Source organism: Cajanus cajan, chromosome 9 (genome assembly GCF_000230855.2).
Source record: "Cajanus cajan strain Asha chromosome 9, NIPB_CcT2T_4, whole genome shotgun sequence".
Taxonomy (NCBI): domain Eukaryota; kingdom Viridiplantae; phylum Streptophyta; class Magnoliopsida; order Fabales; family Fabaceae; genus Cajanus; species Cajanus cajan.
This window is the reverse complement of record NC_138525.1, coordinates 4,994,253-5,014,237: the sequence shown is the minus strand read 5'-3', so window position 1 is coordinate 5,014,237 and position 19,985 is coordinate 4,994,253. Positions and strand designations below refer to the sequence as shown.

At 30.7% G+C, this 19,985-nt stretch overlaps 2 protein-coding genes across 2 annotated transcripts; both read left to right on the top strand.

Moving 5' to 3' along the window:
* The first annotated feature begins 698 nt into the window (after positions 1 to 698).
* On the top strand, positions 699 to 3,178 carry LYK5 (Protein kinase superfamily protein). The gene has a single exon (XM_083063955.1). It carries the CDS (start codon positions 918 to 920, stop codon positions 2,916 to 2,918), a length of 2,001 nt encoding a protein of 666 aa, XP_082920081.1. The 5' UTR covers positions 699 to 917; the 3' UTR covers positions 2,919 to 3,178.
* Positions 3,179 to 15,439: 12,261 nt separating this feature from the next.
* On the top strand, positions 15,440 to 19,947 carry LOC109796064 (Major facilitator superfamily protein). The gene is made up of 5 exons (XM_020355689.3): positions 15,440 to 15,787; positions 15,917 to 16,040; positions 16,140 to 16,357; positions 16,671 to 17,218; positions 18,909 to 19,947. Exons 1-5 carry the CDS (start codon positions 15,785 to 15,787, stop codon positions 19,780 to 19,782), a joined length of 1,767 nt encoding a protein of 588 aa, XP_020211278.1. The 5' UTR covers positions 15,440 to 15,784; the 3' UTR covers positions 19,783 to 19,947.
* The last annotated feature ends 38 nt before the right edge of the window (positions 19,948 to 19,985 follow it).

Genomic DNA, 19,985 nt, shown 5'->3' with positions numbered 1-19,985 from the left:
GTTTTGACGTCAAAAATTGGAGTCTTTTATGTTTGAGGTATTCTCGTGGTCAATGAATAATTAACTGGCCCACTATTATTTAAAAATTCAAATAAATATTAAACTTTTTCTTATCGTCTAGCCTCTGTTTTGTTATCGAATCTTCTGCTGTCCAAAACAAAGATCGGTTAGATTTATTTGTAAAAAATGAACGCTAGAAGAATAGTGAAGCACCAATCCAAAACATAGAACTGTAACAGGCTTGTCACAATTTTCTTATAACAATCTCTACATTTTCATAACACTTTTTCTTTGTCTTATTCCACTACATATTTTGTTGTTCATTTTTTTTATTCTGTTTCTTTTTCATCATAAAAATTATCATGAGAACACAACCCACTTTTCCGCGGCTGCAACTTGCATCTTTTTCCAAGTTGAAAATTGGTAGCGTGATGTAGAGGGTACATTATGTCATTATCAACCACATACGCTGCAACAACTCGCGTGGGACATCCCCTCAAGCCTGGGAATCTTCTTACATTACATTTCTCCTCTTATTTTCTCTCGACTCAAACTATAGTTATCTTCCACTTCATACAACTCTACTCCACGTGCTCGTGGGGATTAAAAAAATAACCATAGTTAGCGAATATTTATGTTCCTTAGACATGTAATTAGGAGTTTCATCTTTGTAGAAGTACAGAGATTAAAAGAATGTATACATATTTTGGACATATTCAAATGCAGTAATTTTTTCACAGTAAAGTGGGAAACTGTCGGAACAAAACGTGTTTGACTAGGTCGCCACCCCATCCAATACGATTGCTCTGACAACTTTAGAATAGAAACACAAATAGACGCCTTCTTTGAATTTAAAAAAACACAAAGCAAGCACTCATTTAAATCTCTGCAGCAGCCTCCACCTTCACCATCGCAACATGGCCACCATCCAGTGCGCCGCGACCACCATACTCCTCCTCCTCCTCTTCACATCCTCCATCCCAAAATCACACTCCCAACAAGAGTACGTAAACAACAAGCAACTAGACTGCGACAACGAATTCAACTCCACAAAAGGAAACATCTGCAACGGTGTTTCTACCTCTTGCACTTCATACCTCACCTTCAAATCATCCCCACCCGAATACGCTACACCCTCCTCCATCTCATACCTCCTCAATTCCACCCCCTCCCTCATCGCCGCCGCCAACAACATCACCGACGTCGAGTCCGTCGCCGCCGACACCCTCCTCACCGTGCCCATCAACTGCTCCTGCTCCGGCCCCTACTACCAGCACAACGCCTCCTACTCCATCAAGATCCTAGGCGAAACCTACTTCACCATCGCCAACAACACCTACCAGTCCCTCACCACGTGTCAAGCCCTCAGGGCCCAAAACCGCTTCAACGATCGCAACCTCACCAAAGGTCTCAACTTGCACGTGCCCCTCAGGTGCGCCTGCCCCACGGAGAAACAGCGGCAAGCAGGCTTCAACTACTTGCTCACGTATTTGGTCTCTAAGGGGGAATCCATTTCTTCCATTGGAGAAATTTTCGGCGTCGATGAACAGAGCATTCTCGACGCAAATGAACTTTCTGCAAACTCCGTTATTTTCTACTTTACACCCATTTCAGTTCCTTTGAAGACAGAGCCACCCGCGAAAATACAGAGAGGAGCAACTCCGCCGGAGGATTCTCCGCTGCCGCCGCCGCCGCCTCCGGCGGCGGACGGAGATTCTGACTCTTCCAAGAAATGGGTCATTGTAGGAATCGTGGTTGGGGTTGTTCTGTTGCTTCTTGTGGGTGTTGCTCTGTTTTTCCTCTGCCGGAGGCAGAGGAAAAAGAAAAACGAAGCAACACCACCGGCGAAGCCTTTCTCGGCTTCTACCACGACGGAGACAAGTAAAAAGGTGTTGGATTCTATTCCAACGTCGCAATCATGGTCTCTTTCTTCGGAAGGAGTTCGCTACATGATTGAGTCGGTGAGTGTGTACAAGTTCGAGGAGTTGCAGCAGGCGACGGGGTTCTTCAGTGAAGAGAATAAGATAAAGGGTTCTGTTTATAGGGCTTCTTTCAAGGGTGATCATGCTGCGGTGAAGGTTCTCAAAGGGGATGTGTCTGGCGAGATTAACATTCTGAAGAGGATTAACCACTTCAACATTATAAGGTTGTCTGGTTTTTGTGTTTACAAAGGCGACACTTATCTTGTGTACGAGTTCGCGGAGAATGATTCTCTCGAGGATTGGCTTCACAATGATAGTAAGAAGTACGTGAATTCGGTGTCTCTGAGTTGGGTGCAGAGGGTTCAGATTGCTCATGATGTTGCTGATGCTCTTAACTACCTTCATAATTACACTAGTCCTCCTCATGTGCATAAGAATTTGAAGAGTGGGAATGTGCTTTTGGATGGGAATTTTAGGGCTAAGATTTCGAATTTTGGGTTGGCGAGAGCTGTGGAGGATCGAGGGGATGATGGGGGGTTTCAATTGACGAGGCATGTGGTGGGGACTCAAGGGTACATGGCTCCTGAGTATATTGAAAATGGTTTGATTACTCCAAAGATGGATGTTTTTGCATTTGGGGTTGTGGTTTTGGAGCTTCTTTCTGGGAGAGAGGCTATTGTTAGGGATAAGAATGGAACTGGGCAGCAAATGCTGTCGGGAATTGTGAATCAGGTGCTTGAAGGAGAAAATGTTAGGGAGAAACTTGGAGGTTTCATGGATCCAAACTTGAGGGGTGAGTATCCTTTAGATTTGGCTTACTCCATGGCCGAGCTTGCCAAACTCTGTGTTGCTCATGACCTCAATTCCAGGCCACAGATTTCTGAAGTTTTCATGACTTTGTCCAAGATTCAATCCTCTTCGTTGGATTGGGATCCGTCTGATGATCTTGAACGGTCTAGATCTGTTAGCCAAACATCTGATAGCAGATATAGATGAGTTTGCATGGCAGTTGGCATTGTGGTATTGCCCAATTGCTTCTATAGAACAAGAGTTTTTTTAAAATTTGTATATTAGGAGTTTTCGCTGGCCTCTGTTGTATCACGTGGATTGATGACTGCTACTACACATTGAAGTCCACCCTTACAAATTTCAACATGTTATTCTTTAACATAATTAGTGATTCAATAAATGATATTGTCCAATGATTAATGATGTATAAACGAGAACGAATACAGAAAAGGATTTCAACTTTATCATTTTCTGCTTGTCTTGTTTGTTTTCTATTTCTTCACCTGTAAAATTCTTTTGATATTTTACTTCAGTCTCAATCTGTGAAATGTGATAGTGGAAGAGAACTTAAGCCAATAATATAAAGGTTGTTCTCCAATAAATAATTTACTTTGTTTTTTGTTTATTATTACTGAGCCTTTTGGTGCCAAATGCATCCAATGTATTAGGTATCATGCATTCGTTTATTTTACTTTGCTTATGCAATATTAGATGCTTATATGACATATATTCGTACGTGTATGATCTGACAGCATATTTTTTCTGTTTTATTTTATTATTTTCTACTTGATAGGCTTCCTTGACCTGACTTACCTTGACAATTTTTATAATTGAAAACCATAACGTCCTTCTGAAGTTCCGTTCCAAAAATGTAATTCATCACTTCATTTTTTTTGTTTGGACTTCTACGGAGTTCTAACCTTTTGGTTTTGAATGTCAATTGTGCTCTGGTCCCCGGCTAAAAAGAAAAATCTCCTCGATTGATTATTGATTGTTGAGGAGTATAAGCTTTAAGAATTACGGTAATCATTAATAAACCCAAAGTATTATTTTTATGGTTAGATCGATTTCTAACAACACTTTGGTAGCACATGAGTTCTTATAGAACATAAAAATCAGAGCTCAATGTAGCAACTTGGACAAGTCCATTGTTTCCTTTAGTAAGTTGTGTGTAAAAACTAAAGTCTTGGTCCTTCCTCTAACTATTAAGTTAGCCAAGATGAACACGTTCCGAATGTAGATGGTACAGCGTCTATAGTTGAATGGAAAAAGAATTTCATGGTACATGATGAAACCTAGTTCCGGAAGAGACTGTCACTCTCGGTCAAAGTAACTGAATGTTTATCACCTAATTTGACCAAGTAATCAAATACATTATATATCTAGCAGCCTTTAATATCAAATATGATGGAGTCTTATATTATATTCTTGTTATTTGTATGTTCTGAAACATCCAGTGACCTACAAAGGGACAACAAAGTTAAAATTTATAACTTTGTATATACTAGTTACTCTCATCATTAGCCCGACCCAAGTGAATAAGAAATATGTCCTTAATAGATACTGTACAAATAGCAAACAGTCTCTGGAACCCAACTAATGTCAAGTTAGCCTTAATATATATACAATACACTGTTATTTAATTATAAACTAACTTATATAGTTAATTTATTAAATTTTACAGTAATTATTTTATAAATAATATCAATAATATTTTTATTAGTAGTGTAAATTCAGCAGTGCATATACTGTAAGCTCTTAAAAAAAATGAATGTATAAAACTAATAAAAATAAGAAAAAGAATTATGCAATGTAAATTGTAAAGTAATTTTACACCTATACCTTAAACAAATGCATTATGTTGCTGTAAAAATAAAATAAAATTAAAAAAATATAAATAAAAAAGCAAAATACATACAAATCTAGCAGTTTCGAACACAATTGTGAGTGTTGCAAACGCAAATTAACTGAATGGTTCGCACCTAACTTGACCAAATAATCAAATACATTACTTATCTAGAACTTTTTTTTTTTTTTTAATATGAAATATGATTAATTTCAAATTACATGTTTCATGTTTGATTGAATATCATGTATGAGTTATTGCCTTAAGTGGTTCTGTTAGTTTTGGGCTTTTAAGCTATCTACATAGCTTCTTTCAATTACACAGAAGCCCAAATACCGGCGCAGGCTTGAATATGTTGTCTCCAAAAATATGAAAATTTTATTTTAATTATTATTTAAATCACATTACAACAGGTATTCTATTGCAAAATTGATTGTTTAATAAAAAATTAATGTTTGGAATTATCAGCTTCTTATTTTTACGTTTCTCTCTCATATATTAGTAATAGAACCAAAACACTATAAGCAAAGTAGACAAGGATATTTGTGGTCGTTATCAATTATAAAGTGGTCCAAAATTAAAAATGAGAAAGGGTAAATATATTTGGTGTACACCACAATTATTTTTCATGAGACAAATCTACTGCTGAAGTTAAGTTGGATCATTGTGGAAAACAAAGTATTTTCTTTGAATGGTTATTGTGTTAGACAATTGTATATAATTCAAATCAATACTATTACTATATGTTACATTAGAATAATTTTGTTTTAGTTATTTCACGTATTCAATAGTGAGAGGAGAAAAATATAACTAAACATAAAAAGACAAATTACCTTTGACTAAACATATCCATATACGTGTGCAGATGAAAAAAAAAAGTATTTACACATGATCTTGATATTTGAAATACTATTTAATAAAATTTATAAATATTAAAAAAAATCAATTAAAAAACTTATGTCTTTCCGGTTTTAATGGCACTTGGTGATCAACGTCTCACATTTTATTTTTAGGAATATAAGCGAAATATTTTGAGTTAGATAATCTTTATTTCTGTGAGTTAGTTTTGATAATTTTCTTTATTAAGCTGGTTTTGGAGTTAGGCTTAATCTATTTTGAATATAAGATTAGAGTCGCTTAGTATTTTACATATTGAGCATTGCAAACTTTTTTAAAGGATAAATTAAATTTTTAAATTTTTTTTATTTTATGATTCATTTTCATCTTATTATTTTTAAGTAGTTTAATTCAATTCACTACTTTTTAAAAATGTTTAATATTATTTTTCTGTTAAAATTAATTTTAACAATGTTAATAAAATTAAACGTAAGAATACTATTAAATATTTTTTAAAAATTAGATAATTAAATTAAACTACATAAAATTAATGAAATTCAATTGAATATTTAAAATATGAACAAACCAAATTAAATAATATTTTTTATAATTTTTCTTCAATTTTAAGAATGTTACGTGTATCTGTTCAAGGATGTTTTACTCAGACTCTTGTTGATGTCTTTACTCTTATTTACTTTCCGATTCGATTGTCTATCCACGTCCAGAGGGGTGCATTCAAAATAGACATTTTAATTCAAGTAATAGTTACTCACTAGGTGTAATAAATGCGAATCATGAAAAATAACTTTATCTTGAGATACAAACTATTTATACCAATTGTAGGGTCTAAATCTTAATGGACTCTAAGTTAGAGTTACCGATTAGATAATATATTGATAATTGATTTATACTAATAGTTAAATCTTAATCATCTTAATTATTATAATTTAGGGATTTCATACCAATAATTAAACCTTAATTATCTTGGTTATTATAATTTAGGAGTTTTACATGTCGTTCGGTCTTATTGACTTTCGAAAGGATTGATTCATCTTCAATCCTTTTTTGACTATCAAGAGTGTTGCACAAGACCCAAATCTCAATGGACTGGAAGTTAGAGTTACCAATTGGATAATATGTTGATAATTAATTTCATATTAATAATTAAATCTTAATCATCTCATTTATTATAATTTAAGAGTTTTACATGTTGTTTGCTCTCATGAGCTTTCAAAATGATTGATTCGTCTTCAATCCTTTTAACTATCGAAAGTGTTTCACAATCCATTTGATGCTTTAAGGATGTCACTCATGCAATTTGTAAGGATTGCACCCGTTTATATGATTCGACTATTAAGGATACCAAAGTAATGAGTAAAAAATATGGATTATGTGATACCTTGAACTATTGAGAGTGCTAAGCGATTTGAGTCATACGATCCCTTCGATTATTGAGAATGTGAAAGAAACTTGATCTTCGTGAATTTTAGTGAATGAATGGCCTATCCGGTATATTATGAATTAAGAAAATATAGATTTTAATTATATATTAGAGTGTGATGCGATGCGTGTACGGGTGATACGTGTTGCTAGATCCATATTGATATCTATCAATACAGTGTTGATGAAAGTGAAAAGACAAGGTGTTATCATCTTTGTCTGACATGGGAGCGTATTTGAGCAAATATTGAAAGTGACAAATGTATGAAACATTGAAAGGGACATGAATCTTTAGTAGGTCTCTTTGTTTCTTCATGCAATTCAAACATCTACACACTGTGACAGATGGTAGGATCTTGTTCGCACTCATGCCATACCTTATCAATTAAATACTTTTTTTCTTTCTACCCCCTTTCAAATCAATTAAAACATCCAACAACACATATACCAATTTTAAGTCATGATTATTTAAGGTGAGAGTTTGTTGCCTCGAAGCAGGGTAAAGGTAGGCTCCCAGATTTAATTTATACGAGTACTTGTATGAAACATACAAGTAATAGACTAATGATATATTTTGGATTTGAATCTATATCACATATTAATAAGGATTGGCACCAAAGGTGGGGTGATTCACTCTGCTACGGAAAAGACTCGGGATAAATTATTTATTTAGTATTTTAATAATTCTTAAATATTAAACACGTTTTTTTATGAGAATTTTTTTATCCTCTTGTTTAATTTATTTTTTATTTATTATAACTATTTAAGAATTAAATTTTAATATTTTAAAAATAAATTATCATTAAATAAAAAATAATATTATATTATAATATAAAATATTTATCATAAACCTAAAATATAATTTATGTATTTAAAAATATTTATTATATGAAATTTAAATATGATTTATACATTTAAACTAAAATTTATTATTTTATATACTTTATTATAAATTTTAGTAATATATAATATATTTTAACTTGTGCATTGCATATTTAAAATATTAGCTTACTCAATTTAATCTTATTTTATTAAGGAGTTTAATTTGCTTAATTAAGAGTATTTTTATTGCATAATGTATATAAAAATTAATATATTAGTTTTATTTGGACAAAAATAATTACAATTACATATTTTAACAATTAAGAAACTAAACTAAACTTTTAATAATAACAAATTAAATTGAATAAATTAAATAAATGAAAGAACTAAAAGAAAGTAGTTTAGTTTAAATTTTATTATGAAATAAAAAATTAGAAAAAAATTGTTTAATAAAATAGATTTAGAAGTTTCAGAAAAGTTTAGGGTTGCGCCAGGACACCTTTGGATGCATTATTATAGGAATTGAGATATTTTTACATAGCTAACTCTATGCACATTTTAATATACATAAATGATCTCCTCCTAAAATTATATCTTGAATTGGCTTTCTTTTCTGTTTCAGTTTGAATTTAGGATTACGAAACCGAATTTAAACTTTAATATTGTGTATGTTTTATATATAATTTAGAATTTGAATTCTTTAAAATCAACTGATATATTTTTTTTTTAATTTCAAATTTTCATTGTATTATATTTTTTTAAAATTAAAATAATATTTATATTTTAATATTTTAAATAATTTTTATTGTATTTTAATTATAAAATCTAAAAAAAAGTATATTATCCTCTTATGAATAATACTAACACCAAACTCTAATGTTAAAATATATAATTTTATCTATTTAACTTGATATTGTTAATATAAATTACATACTATTTTTAGAGATGTAAGTATATTATACTACCATTTTTTTTTTAATTATATTATAATTTTTTTACATAGATACACAAAAAATAAAACTAAATTTATACAACTATACATATTACATATTATCTTCTCAAATGAAAATACCATTCAAGCTTAAGAAGTTTTGTTTTGTTTTTTTTTTTTTGGCTAAAATTATATGATTATAGTTTTTCATGGGGTGACCTTTTAGCATATAAATTTATATCATTTTGACTTTTTTGAATAAGACATTAGTTGATCTTGATAGTTTTCATGTCAATGAATATAATGGAATGACTAAAATTAGGTAAATCGACCAAGAAAATGTTATTATGATTTGATAAAAATGGAAAATTTTGGCTAAAATCACATTGTTTTGACTTTTGGGTATTTTCCTAGCATATAACTTGACATAGTTTCGACTTGTTCATAACAAGACAGTGGTTGATCTTAATAATATTTGTGTCAATGAGTATATTAAAATGACTAGACTTAGTTGAATCGACCAATAAAATGTTATTATAATTGGCTAAAATCACATGCTTGTAACTGGAGGAGAACATGGAAGGAGAAATTGAAAAATTCATTGTGAGATTGGATCAACAATGATGCAATTGTGAAAAATTTCATAAACTGAACATGCCATGTTTACACGCAATTGTTGCATGTAAGCACATAGCAATTGATTACACAAAATACATACATCAAATGTATATATTGAACTACGCCTCTAATGCATATAAATGATCATTTAGCCAAATGTATCACCCAAATTATTAGCCAATCTATCATGGATTACAAATGGGCCACAATCCAGACATGCGAAGAAGTTTGAAAGGACACCCAAAATCAAGTCATATATGCATTGAGATGGACTTAATAGAAAGAGGAAAATCTAAATGTTGTTGCCTTTGTCAAATCCCATGACAATCAAAAAACAAATGTCCTCGTTGTTTGGGAAGTTCTAACCCACTCCAATAATGTTCACTTTCATTGTTATATTTACATATTATTTTATTATCAAAAGTAAAAAAAAATTATATCAATATTTTTTTTTATAATGTATGATTTATTATGTGAACAAATTATATTATCACTAATTAACTAGAAGTAGGTTAGAGTGATGAGTCATGCTAATGGTAAAGTAGTACTTAACTACTTTTATAGATTTTGCTATAGTTGTTTGATCGACATTTAGGTCATATATTATAATTTTGAATTATTATATATATATATATATTGTTATGAATAATAATTAGTGGCTTAATTAGTGGATACCAATATTTATTATCAATTATTATCATTTATATGTCCTTATGTATTATTCCCTTTATTGTGTAATTATTCAGTTACCACATGTACTTATAAATAGGTTACTCCTCCCGCAAAGATAATACATCAGTCAGATTTTTTTCTCCATCTCTTATTTTCTTGTTTGTTCTCTCTACTTTTCTCTTTTTTATAACACGTTATCAGCACGAAAGTCTTTTTATCTATTGGTGTTGCAACTACAAGATAAAGTTATGAAGAAGAGAAAGTTATGAAGAATTTTCTTGAAGAAAGTCATATTTTTCAAGACAAATATTTCAAGGTTAGCTATTCATTTTTCATAATAAGAATTTTATCAAATATTTGTATTGTTTACATTGTTATGAATCAAAGTACTCTTGAAGACATTATAGTAGTCCTGAAGACACTATTAAATAAATAAATTCTTCATACATTTTTTAAATATGTCTAGAAGACACTATCAAAGAAGAATGGTGAAAATAAAAATTCTTCATACATTAAAAAAAAATTTCTCACCAAAAGTGGGAAAATGGTGAAAAAAATAAATAAAACCGAAAGAATAAACTTTCTCACTAGAAGTGAGAAAATAGTATGAAAAGTGAAAAATAAAATAAATTTCACCAAAAGTGAAAATTTTGATATAAATATATTACATTATATTTGATCATTTGAATGATATTTGAGACACATATAAAAATTATGACTAGCGAAGCGTGTCCTCAAGCCTATTTAGGTTTTGTGTGATGTCTTGAAAAGATTATGAGTTTTCCTACATTTGTAATTTGATATTGTTCATGATTAAATTGATTGAAATAAGCAACTTGTCATGTAATTGAACTCATGTGTTACGTTATTGAATCTTAAAGGGTTTGGTTTCAAATCCTATTGATATAATTGATATTATTTATTTTTATAATATTATGCGTCTATTATTTTAATTGATGGAGATATCATTATGTTATAATTTGATTGTGATTTGTACAAAAATACTAGAATTTAATGAAATTATTATCAATGTTTATTTCCTTATTTTTTTGATACAACATTTATAAGGAGAATAATTTCCCTAATTTTTAGCATTATTTTTTTTATCTCCTTAAGTCAACCTAGCAATGACATGAATATATTTTTATTAAATGATTTTTTTAGTAAGTATATTGAGAAAGATTCATTTTTTTTATAACGAAAGACATAAACAAGTTATGATTTTTTTTCAAATGAATATATAATTGTGTTGTATCATTCATTTCCTAAAATGATAAAATAAAGTGTTAGTGAGATATGTTTTTAGATTTTTTTTTGCATGAAGCATTTATTTGTAGATAATATACATGAGATGATATAAAAAAAAATTAGTGTAGATTTTGATATTAAATTGATGTCTAAAGATACATAACAAGAATGTCATTTTTATAATGATTTCTCAATTTGAAAAATATATTATATTTTTCATACATCTATTTTGCTCCAGAAGTAGCAATATTTTTTTATATAAAAAAAAGGATTAAGAAATATCCTTAGTTGGTTTATTGTCTCTTGAAGACTAAAACAAAATATTGAGATTTTTTTTATGCAAGAGACCATTTTACCTAGCATTATTTCATTCCCTGAAGTGAATGTTCTAATGTATTAATTTTTGTCTTATCATATTCAATAATGCGAGAAATTAATGTTATATGATACTACAAATATAATTGAAGGCTCCAGAAGAGCTAATATATTATCACTGAAAGACACGAAGTTGCATATTAAAAATGCATTATATTTTTCTAAGTCTTACAGAAACTTATTTAGTTTCAAGGATAGTCTTTTAAATGAGTTTCATATTGAAACAAACAATGAAGGAAATGTAGAATAACTTTATATCACGAAACTCCACTTGAATAAAAAGGAAGTATTGAAAAAATTATTTTCTTTTTCCTATAGACTGTATTGCACGTATATTAATACAATTGAAACACATACTATTGTAAACCAGAAGTTTACAAATCAAAATAAATTTGAGATTTGGCATGACTAGTTGGGTCATCCTAAGACTATTATGATGCGAAAAATAATTGAAAATTCATGTAGACATTTATTGAAGAACCAGGAGATTCTTCAATTAAATTTTCTCATGTACTGCTTGTTCCCAAAGGAAGTTAATAATCAGATCATCGCTAGCAAAAATTGGGGATGAATCTATCTTATTTTTAGAACGGATACAAGGTGATATTTGTGGACCAATACACCCCCATGTGGACCATTTAGATATTTTATGATTTTAATTGATGCATCAACAAGATGGTCACATGTTTGTTTATTATCAATTCGCAACCAAATGTTTGCGAGATTATTAGCTCAACTAATTAGATTAAGAGCTCATTTTCCTAACTATTCAATTAAGAAAATTCATTTGGATAATGTTGGTGAATTCACATCTCATTCTTTTAATGAGTTTATTTTCCCAACATTAGGGGGAGAACACAAATAGCTAGAAAAAGATATTAGTTTGAATGAATTATCACTATCTCATTTTGATCCTCATACAAAATAATGTGAACTAGAAGTTCAAAAGATAATTCATTTGCAAAATCTAGCCAACCAATTACCAAATGTATTCACAGATCCAAAAAGGGTGACTAAGTCATATGTATCAGCGGCTAATGCTCCAATAAGAGTCGAAGTCCCTGTTAGACAATTTAATACTACAAAAGAGTTACAAATACGCCTAAAGCGTGGTAGACCAATTGGTTCCAAGGATAAGAATCCTCAAATAAAAAAGGGAGCTAAAGAGCAAAATGACCAAATTGAAGATGTAAAAACTCAAAAAGATTTCTCTGACATAACTAATATTCCAGTTCCAGAAGAAACTCAGGTACATGAAATTATTGAAAATGAAGAGATCTCAATAAATTATGTCATGAATGGAATATGATGGAATCGAAACAATGTCAATATTGATGATGTGTTTGCATATAATATAGCGCTAAATGAAATAAATGATATTGAGGATCAAGAACTAAAGTCCATCAACGATTGTCGACAAAGAAATGATTGGCCAAAATGGAAAGATGCAATTGAGGCAGAATTAGACTTGCTTGCTAAGCGAAAAGTTTTTGGACCAGTACTACATACACCAAAAGGTGTAAAACCTTGGATACAAATGGATTTTTGTGCAAAAACGAAATGAAAATGGTGAAATTGTGAGATACAAAGCAAGACTAGTTGCTCAAGGATTTTCACAAAGACTTGATATTGATTTTGAAGAGACATATTCACCTGTAGTGGATGCAAACACATTTTTACTATATATATATATATACTTATAAATGGGTTACTCCTCTCCCAAAGATAATACATCAGTCAGATTCTTTTCTCCATCTCTTATTGTCTTGTTTGTTCTCTCTACTTTTCTCTCTTTTATAACATATATATATATATATATATTATGTATTTGTATAATTTTTTAATTATTTTTGTAAAATATTATTTAAGATATATGTGTATATATAATTTTTTTATGATATTATATGCAAAATCTATGATTATGTAAACCTTAGATAAAAATTATGTTTTTTTGCGATTAATAAGTGATTTTACTAAGTATAAAAATTATGACATATTGTAACAAGTGAACATTGTAAGTTACCGAACATAAAATCAGTTATGTTTTGAACATAATCAACTAAGTGCGTGTTTGCTTTAGATTTAGAAACGTGATTTTTCACTCTCTCTCTACGTTTACAAGCCAATTTACGTAGAAGCTACAATTTTTTGCTTCTCACAAACGTGAATTTTCATGTCCAAAAGGTAAAGCAAACACGCACTAAATGAACTATGATACAATATAATTAATTATATTCAATATAATTGATTATATGTCTCCAACCTATATGCACATTGTAGTAAAGAAAAAAAAAACTATATACATATTGAAATATTCATATAATAAATTATATTACTCAATATAATTGATTATGTAAATTTAAATTAAAAAGCAGTTACGAGTAAAGGATAAATTTATAATTTTATGAATAATTTCATTTCAATATTTTATTTACTCAAAAAAACAATCATTTCAAAATATTTTTTTTTTTATTTTCTCCTTAATTTCTGACACATCAAACGACCTTAATTTTTATTTTACTTTTAATTATTTATTTTTATTTATTTCTTTTCTCACCTACTTTTTTCCATTCTCTAATTCCATATATTCTCCTCCAAACATTAAAGTAAAGAAATCTTTAAGTTGCACATCAAAATAATGAACTTTTTCAACTGAGGAAGTTCATTCATTTATTAGTATTTTCAACTATGCATATTTTCCTCACTCTTAATTTTTAAAAAGTATTCTTTTAGATTTTTTATATCTTGTTTATTAGACTCGTGAACTTCAAAGAAAAAATTGATCCCAGTTTCAAGATTGATCTAGAATCGTTGATTTTGGATTGTTTGCGAAAATTACCAATAGACAGCAGTACAGTCTGACATTCATATAATTATTACAATCTCATATTTGTGCCGTTATCATTATGAATTGTATGAGTTGGTCCATTCCGTTTTGTGCGAACCTTGCATATGACTTTCATATACACTCAATTCGTCCTTTCTAAATAAAATTTATAATTTTAACATAATAAGTGTATTTCATACCTGATTATACAAAAAAAAAAAAAAAAGACATTGATCATGTTAGTTTTAAAAAATGTGTAACGCAATGGATGATGTATTTTGAGAGAAATATTAACGATATACTTTTTTAAGTATTTTTTAAATGATTAAAATTTATTAAAAATATAAGTCAAGTCTAATTAAATTATTTAATAATTCTTTCTTTTATTTTTATAATTTTTAATAAATTTTAGACTTAAATATGATTTTAATCTTTAAATTTAAGATAAATTTATTTTTACTCCCTCAAATTTAAAATTATTATTTTTAATTTCGGTAATTTTTAAAAATCTTGTTTTAGTCTCTCAAGTCACCATATTTAAAAACAAGACAATTATATAATATTAATTAAATTTAATGTGATATTTTTACTAATAGGACATCAATAAGTAGATTTTATATAATAATATTTTATAAATTTTTTAACAAAATTTAAATATAAAAATTAAAATATTTTTTTTTAAATTACAAGAACTAAAAATAATAATTTTAAATTTAAAAAATAAAAATAAATTTATCTTAAATTTAAAAAATAAAAATCATATTTAAGCCTAAATTTTATATAATAAAAATGAATGCATTAAAATGAGGATGTATAAAGTATTTTCTTTGTGCCCATCCCCTTCTCCAAACGCTTCAATTTCTGGCTTCATTCATGTGTAACAGATAGGCCAGAACTTTTCAACTAAACTACTTTATGAAAAATTGCTGATGCATCTGATTAACAAACGTGCCTTAATCTACCATACAGGAAAAACGTATCATGTGGACCGTATAATATTCTATGCTTCTTTATCCAATTAATTGTTCATCAGGGTCATCACTTGGCCAAGCATGAGGAGCAGAAGAACATGCATTTGTTGATGCTTTTCCTTTTTCATTTGCTCATCATGACTGTGACTTTGTGATGGCAATTAGGACTGAAATTACAGTTCCATCACTTTCCAAGTGTTGTTTTCATTAGGCGAGTACGGTCTAAGCCACACAACCATGGTCTATAAAACTCCAAAGCACGCGTACACGAACTTGCAGGTTCAGCATTTCAAGCCACTCATCTCATAAGTGGACCTATTGCAAAGCTAGTTATGTCCATTACTTTATCAAACTAGTCCTTGCCATTACACAGTTCACTCTGCATTTCCATACCACTTCTATTTTACAACCCTTGGAGCTGAGACTCACACACTGACAGACACAGCATCGAACTCTCAGCAGTTACTCTCCAACAAAAGATAAAACATGGTGTTAACTTCATTTTCAAAAACTTATTTATTTATTTATTATTATTATTTCTTTTATTGTTCACAGCTTGTTTTATACTTTGTTATTGTCTCAAGGTCTTTGCTTTGCCCTTTTGTCGCAATTTTATAGGTTCTAGTAGCAAGTCATGGTGAGGAGGAAAAAGGGGCAGAAGGCGTTGCTGCTGTGGATTTTCGAGGTCACCCTGTGGACAAGTCAAAAACTGGAGGATGGCTAGCAGCAGGGCTCATCTTGGGTTCATATTCATCTCAATCCATTGAAATTTTAGTCATGTTTTCAATGTTAAACCATGGTGCTCTTATTTGGCTCCAACTCAATTTTTTTTTTCATGCAGGCACTGAACTGGCAGAAAGAATATGTGTGATGGGAATAGCCATGAACTTGGTGACCTACTTGGTTGGAGTTTTGAATCTCCCTTCAGCTGATTCTGCCACCATAGTTACCAATGTTATGGGAACTCTCAACCTCCTTGGCCTTCTTGGTGGCTTTGTAGCTGATGCCAAGCTTGGCAGATACCTAACTGTTGCCATATCTGCAATCATAGCTGCTGTGGTAAGTCCAAAACTTTGAACATTTAGATATACTCAATAGTCAATTCTCATAATTTTTTGGTTTATAAACACACCAAGGCAACCATTTTGTCCCTTCCCTCAAGAGAAAGTGGTTTTCAATTACTAATAGGTGCAAATAACAACATTTTGATTTAATTTCTATGCATCTCAATCAATCAGAAATCATTCATAAGATAGTTATCTTGAAGATCAACAAAATTTGTTATTAAATGACAGTGAAAATGGAAAAACTATTAACTCAACACTTTAATAGTTATGCTAGCAGTCAACTACTAGTTTTGTTGTTGGAGCAGGGTGTGAGTTTGTTAACTGTGGCTACGACCATTCCAAGCATGAGGCCACCTGCATGCAGTAGTGTAAGAAAACAACACCATGAATGTATTCAAGCCAGTGGCAAACAACTGGCTCTACTATTTGTAGCACTTTACACCATAGCTGTGGGAGGTGGAGGAATAAAATCCAATGTCTCAGGTTTTGGATCTGACCAGTTTGACATAACAGACCCTAAGGAGGAAAGGAGGATGATATTTTTCTTCAACAGGTTCTACTTCTTCATCAGTATAGGGTCCTTATTTTCTGTGGTGGTGCTGGTGTATGTGCAAGACAACATAGGAAGAGGGTGGGGTTATGGAATTTCAGCAGGGGCAATGGTGGTTGGTGTTGCTGTTTTGCTTTGTGGCACACCATTGTATAGATTCAAGAAGCCTCAAGGGAGCCCTTTGACAGTTATTTGGAGGGTGTTGTTTTTGGCTTGGAAGAAGAGGAGTCTTCATGTACCTTCTCAACCATCATTTCTCAATGGTTATCTTCAAGCTAAGGTGCCACATACTCAGAGGTTCAGGTAATATGATATCTTCCTCTTAAAGCAATGAATATGTTTAGTCGTGTGCATGATTGTCCTTTTTTCTTTCTTTTTTTTCTTCCAATTATTGAAGCATGATTTAAAAAATCTCCTTTTGTGTGGTTCTCATGAATGATTAGTTTCACGGGATTATTACTACTACTCATACGTATTTTTTATTGATCTGGGATAACGTAAGTGTATTCTGTTTTATCTGGAAAATGACAAATTTTACATTTGATTGGACTTTTATCAAAGAGGAATTTTGATAATGAAAAAGGACAAAGGCTAGCATCTACCGATGGAACAGTGTTTTGCCCTTTTCGTTTCGAAATTTTTTTGGTAAATTAAATTTTTAAAACTTTTTTTTTACGTAAGATATACAATGTTTCAATGATAATTTGTATTCATAAAATATATTTTTACTGGTTAAATATCATTTTAATACAAATACGAATCTAACTTAAAATACCGAGTCAACTTCATATAAACAAAAGTTGTTTGGTTTGGGAACAGGGAGTCTGTGGACTGTAGTTCTGCGAAGGAACACATATTTTGTTCTTTACCCATCTTTGTCACCTCGAAAAATACAAATGAGACGTAGATCTCTCATACAGTCATACTCGGTCCTCCTCTCAGTCTCCGACCCCAAACTTTAAAATAATGATTTGCAAAATTGATTTCGAATGAAGTTAAATGTTCTCATTCTAAAAATAAGTTCTTGGTAGTAAAATCAAGTGTACATTTTTTTAACTAAGAAACCAATTTCTCCCAGGTAAACATTTTTCTAAAATTAGATTTGTAATATTTTAATATGTTTTTTAATGAATAGCGTTGAGTGTTCGGATTCCACTTCCACAGTCGACGAGAATGAAGCATCAAACATGGGTAAAGAGAATGGGAGCATGTATGTTACTTTACAAAAAGAAAACTTAAGAAAATAAAATATAATAATTACATTTAATAAAAAAATTCAACTACTAAAACAGTCATAATATTATAAATAAATTATGAAGTTAAAGTTTCGACCATAAGTAATTTTAGTTAAATACTCGATCTTGCTATATTCTTTTAATATAATATATAATTACAAGATTTGAACATAAGACGCAACATAAACTACCCAAACTTTTCACTAGGTGACCCTAGTAGGTTAATCCTCCTATATATGCCTTTTGTACAGTAAAAAGCCACTTCCTTTTTTTGTTTCTTACTCCACTTCCTTAACATTATAACATAGTTTAGTGAATTTTGTTTAAAGTTTATCTCTTGATTTTATGTTCTATAAATCTCAGAATTATATTTATCATTCTTACGGAACTTCCTAAACAAATTGCAGCGATTTGTGTCTACCGATGGCAATTGGAAAATAAGGCAGAGTTGACTTTACATGACAAATTATATATTTCGAAGCATTTAAACAAAAAATGAAAGATTCAAATATCCTGCATCAGATTAAATTATCTAACTGCAACCTTAAATCAAATTTTGGATCATATGATTTTAATTTGATATCATCTTTGAATCAACACTGTATATAGCCATGAATTGATTCTCCGGTGAAAACACCAGGAAGGATTTTAGAATAAAGGTGTCATTCATTTCCTAAGGAAATAGTAAACCGAAAGAAATATTCTTAGAAATCAAGAGATATCTTTCTTCATTCTAACTGCTAGTCATTTTGTGATAGTTTTCTTGACAAAGCTGCAATCCTAGATGAGAACTGCTCAAAGGATGAAAACAAGGAAAATCCATGGATAGTTTCCACAGTGACTCAGGTTGAGGAGGTTAAAATGGTACTCAAGCTAATTCCCATTTGGTCTACATGTATCCTCTTTTGGACAATCTATTCTCAAATGAATACCTTCACCATCGAGCAAGCTACATTCATGAACAGAAAAGTTGGATCTCTAGTTGTCCCAGCAGGATCACTATCAGCTTTTCTCATCATTACCATTCTCCTCTTTACTTCCCTTAATGAGAAACTCACTGTGCCCTTAGCTCGGAAACTCACCCACAATGTACAGGGGCTCACAAGTCTTCAAAGGGTTGGAATTGGCCTCGTTTTCTCCAGTGTTGCCATGGTGTTTGCTGCAATTGTTGAGAAAGAAAGAAGGGTGAATGCAGTAAAAAATAATACTTCGATAAGTGCTTTTTGGCTGGTCCCTCAATTTTTTCTGGTGGGTGCAGGGGAAGCATTTGCCTATGTTGGACAACTAGAATTTTTCATTAGGGAGGCACCGGAGAGAATGAAATCTATGAGCACTGGACTTTTCCTATCTACCCTTTCAATGGGTTATTTTGTCAGTAGTTTATTGGTGTCAATCGTGGACAAAGCAAGTAAGAAAAGATGGCTAAGGAGCAATCTAAACAAGGGCAGGTTAGATGACTTCTATTGGTTGCTTGCAGTGCTGGGAGGACTGAATTTTATACTTTTTCTTATCTTAGCAACGAGGCATCAGTACAAAGTTCAGCACAGCATAAAGCATAATGACGGTGCGGAAAAGGAGCTTGTCAATGCAAATGATGTGAAAATTGGAGTTGATGGAAAGGAAGAAGCATAGGACAGCCTTAAAATCTCATTTTGTTAAGCCCAATATATAGTGTGCAATAACCGAGCATTATGCCCCAAAAATGTTAATTTTGGGTGATTTGTCAACCCTATTTAAGGGCAATTGTTATGTACTATTAATTATTGACAGATATAAAAAAGCCAAACCTCATCGTAAGTTGTGTTTCCTAGAGAATAAAGCAATTGTTGAATAAA

Bases quoted from the DNA above. Each gene is read 5' to 3' on its own strand.
- LYK5 (XM_083063955.1), top strand. From the start codon at position 918: ATGGCCACCATCCAGTGCGCCGCGACCACCATACTCCTCCTCCTCCTC.
- LOC109796064 (XM_020355689.3), top strand. The intron at 16,041-16,139 runs GTTCATATTCAT...TTTTTCATGCAG, and splicing joins AGCAGCAGGGCTCATCTTGG to GCACTGAACTGGCAGAAAGA. The intron at 16,358-16,670 runs GTAAGTCCAAAA...TTGTTGGAGCAG, and splicing joins CTGCAATCATAGCTGCTGTG to GGTGTGAGTTTGTTAACTGT.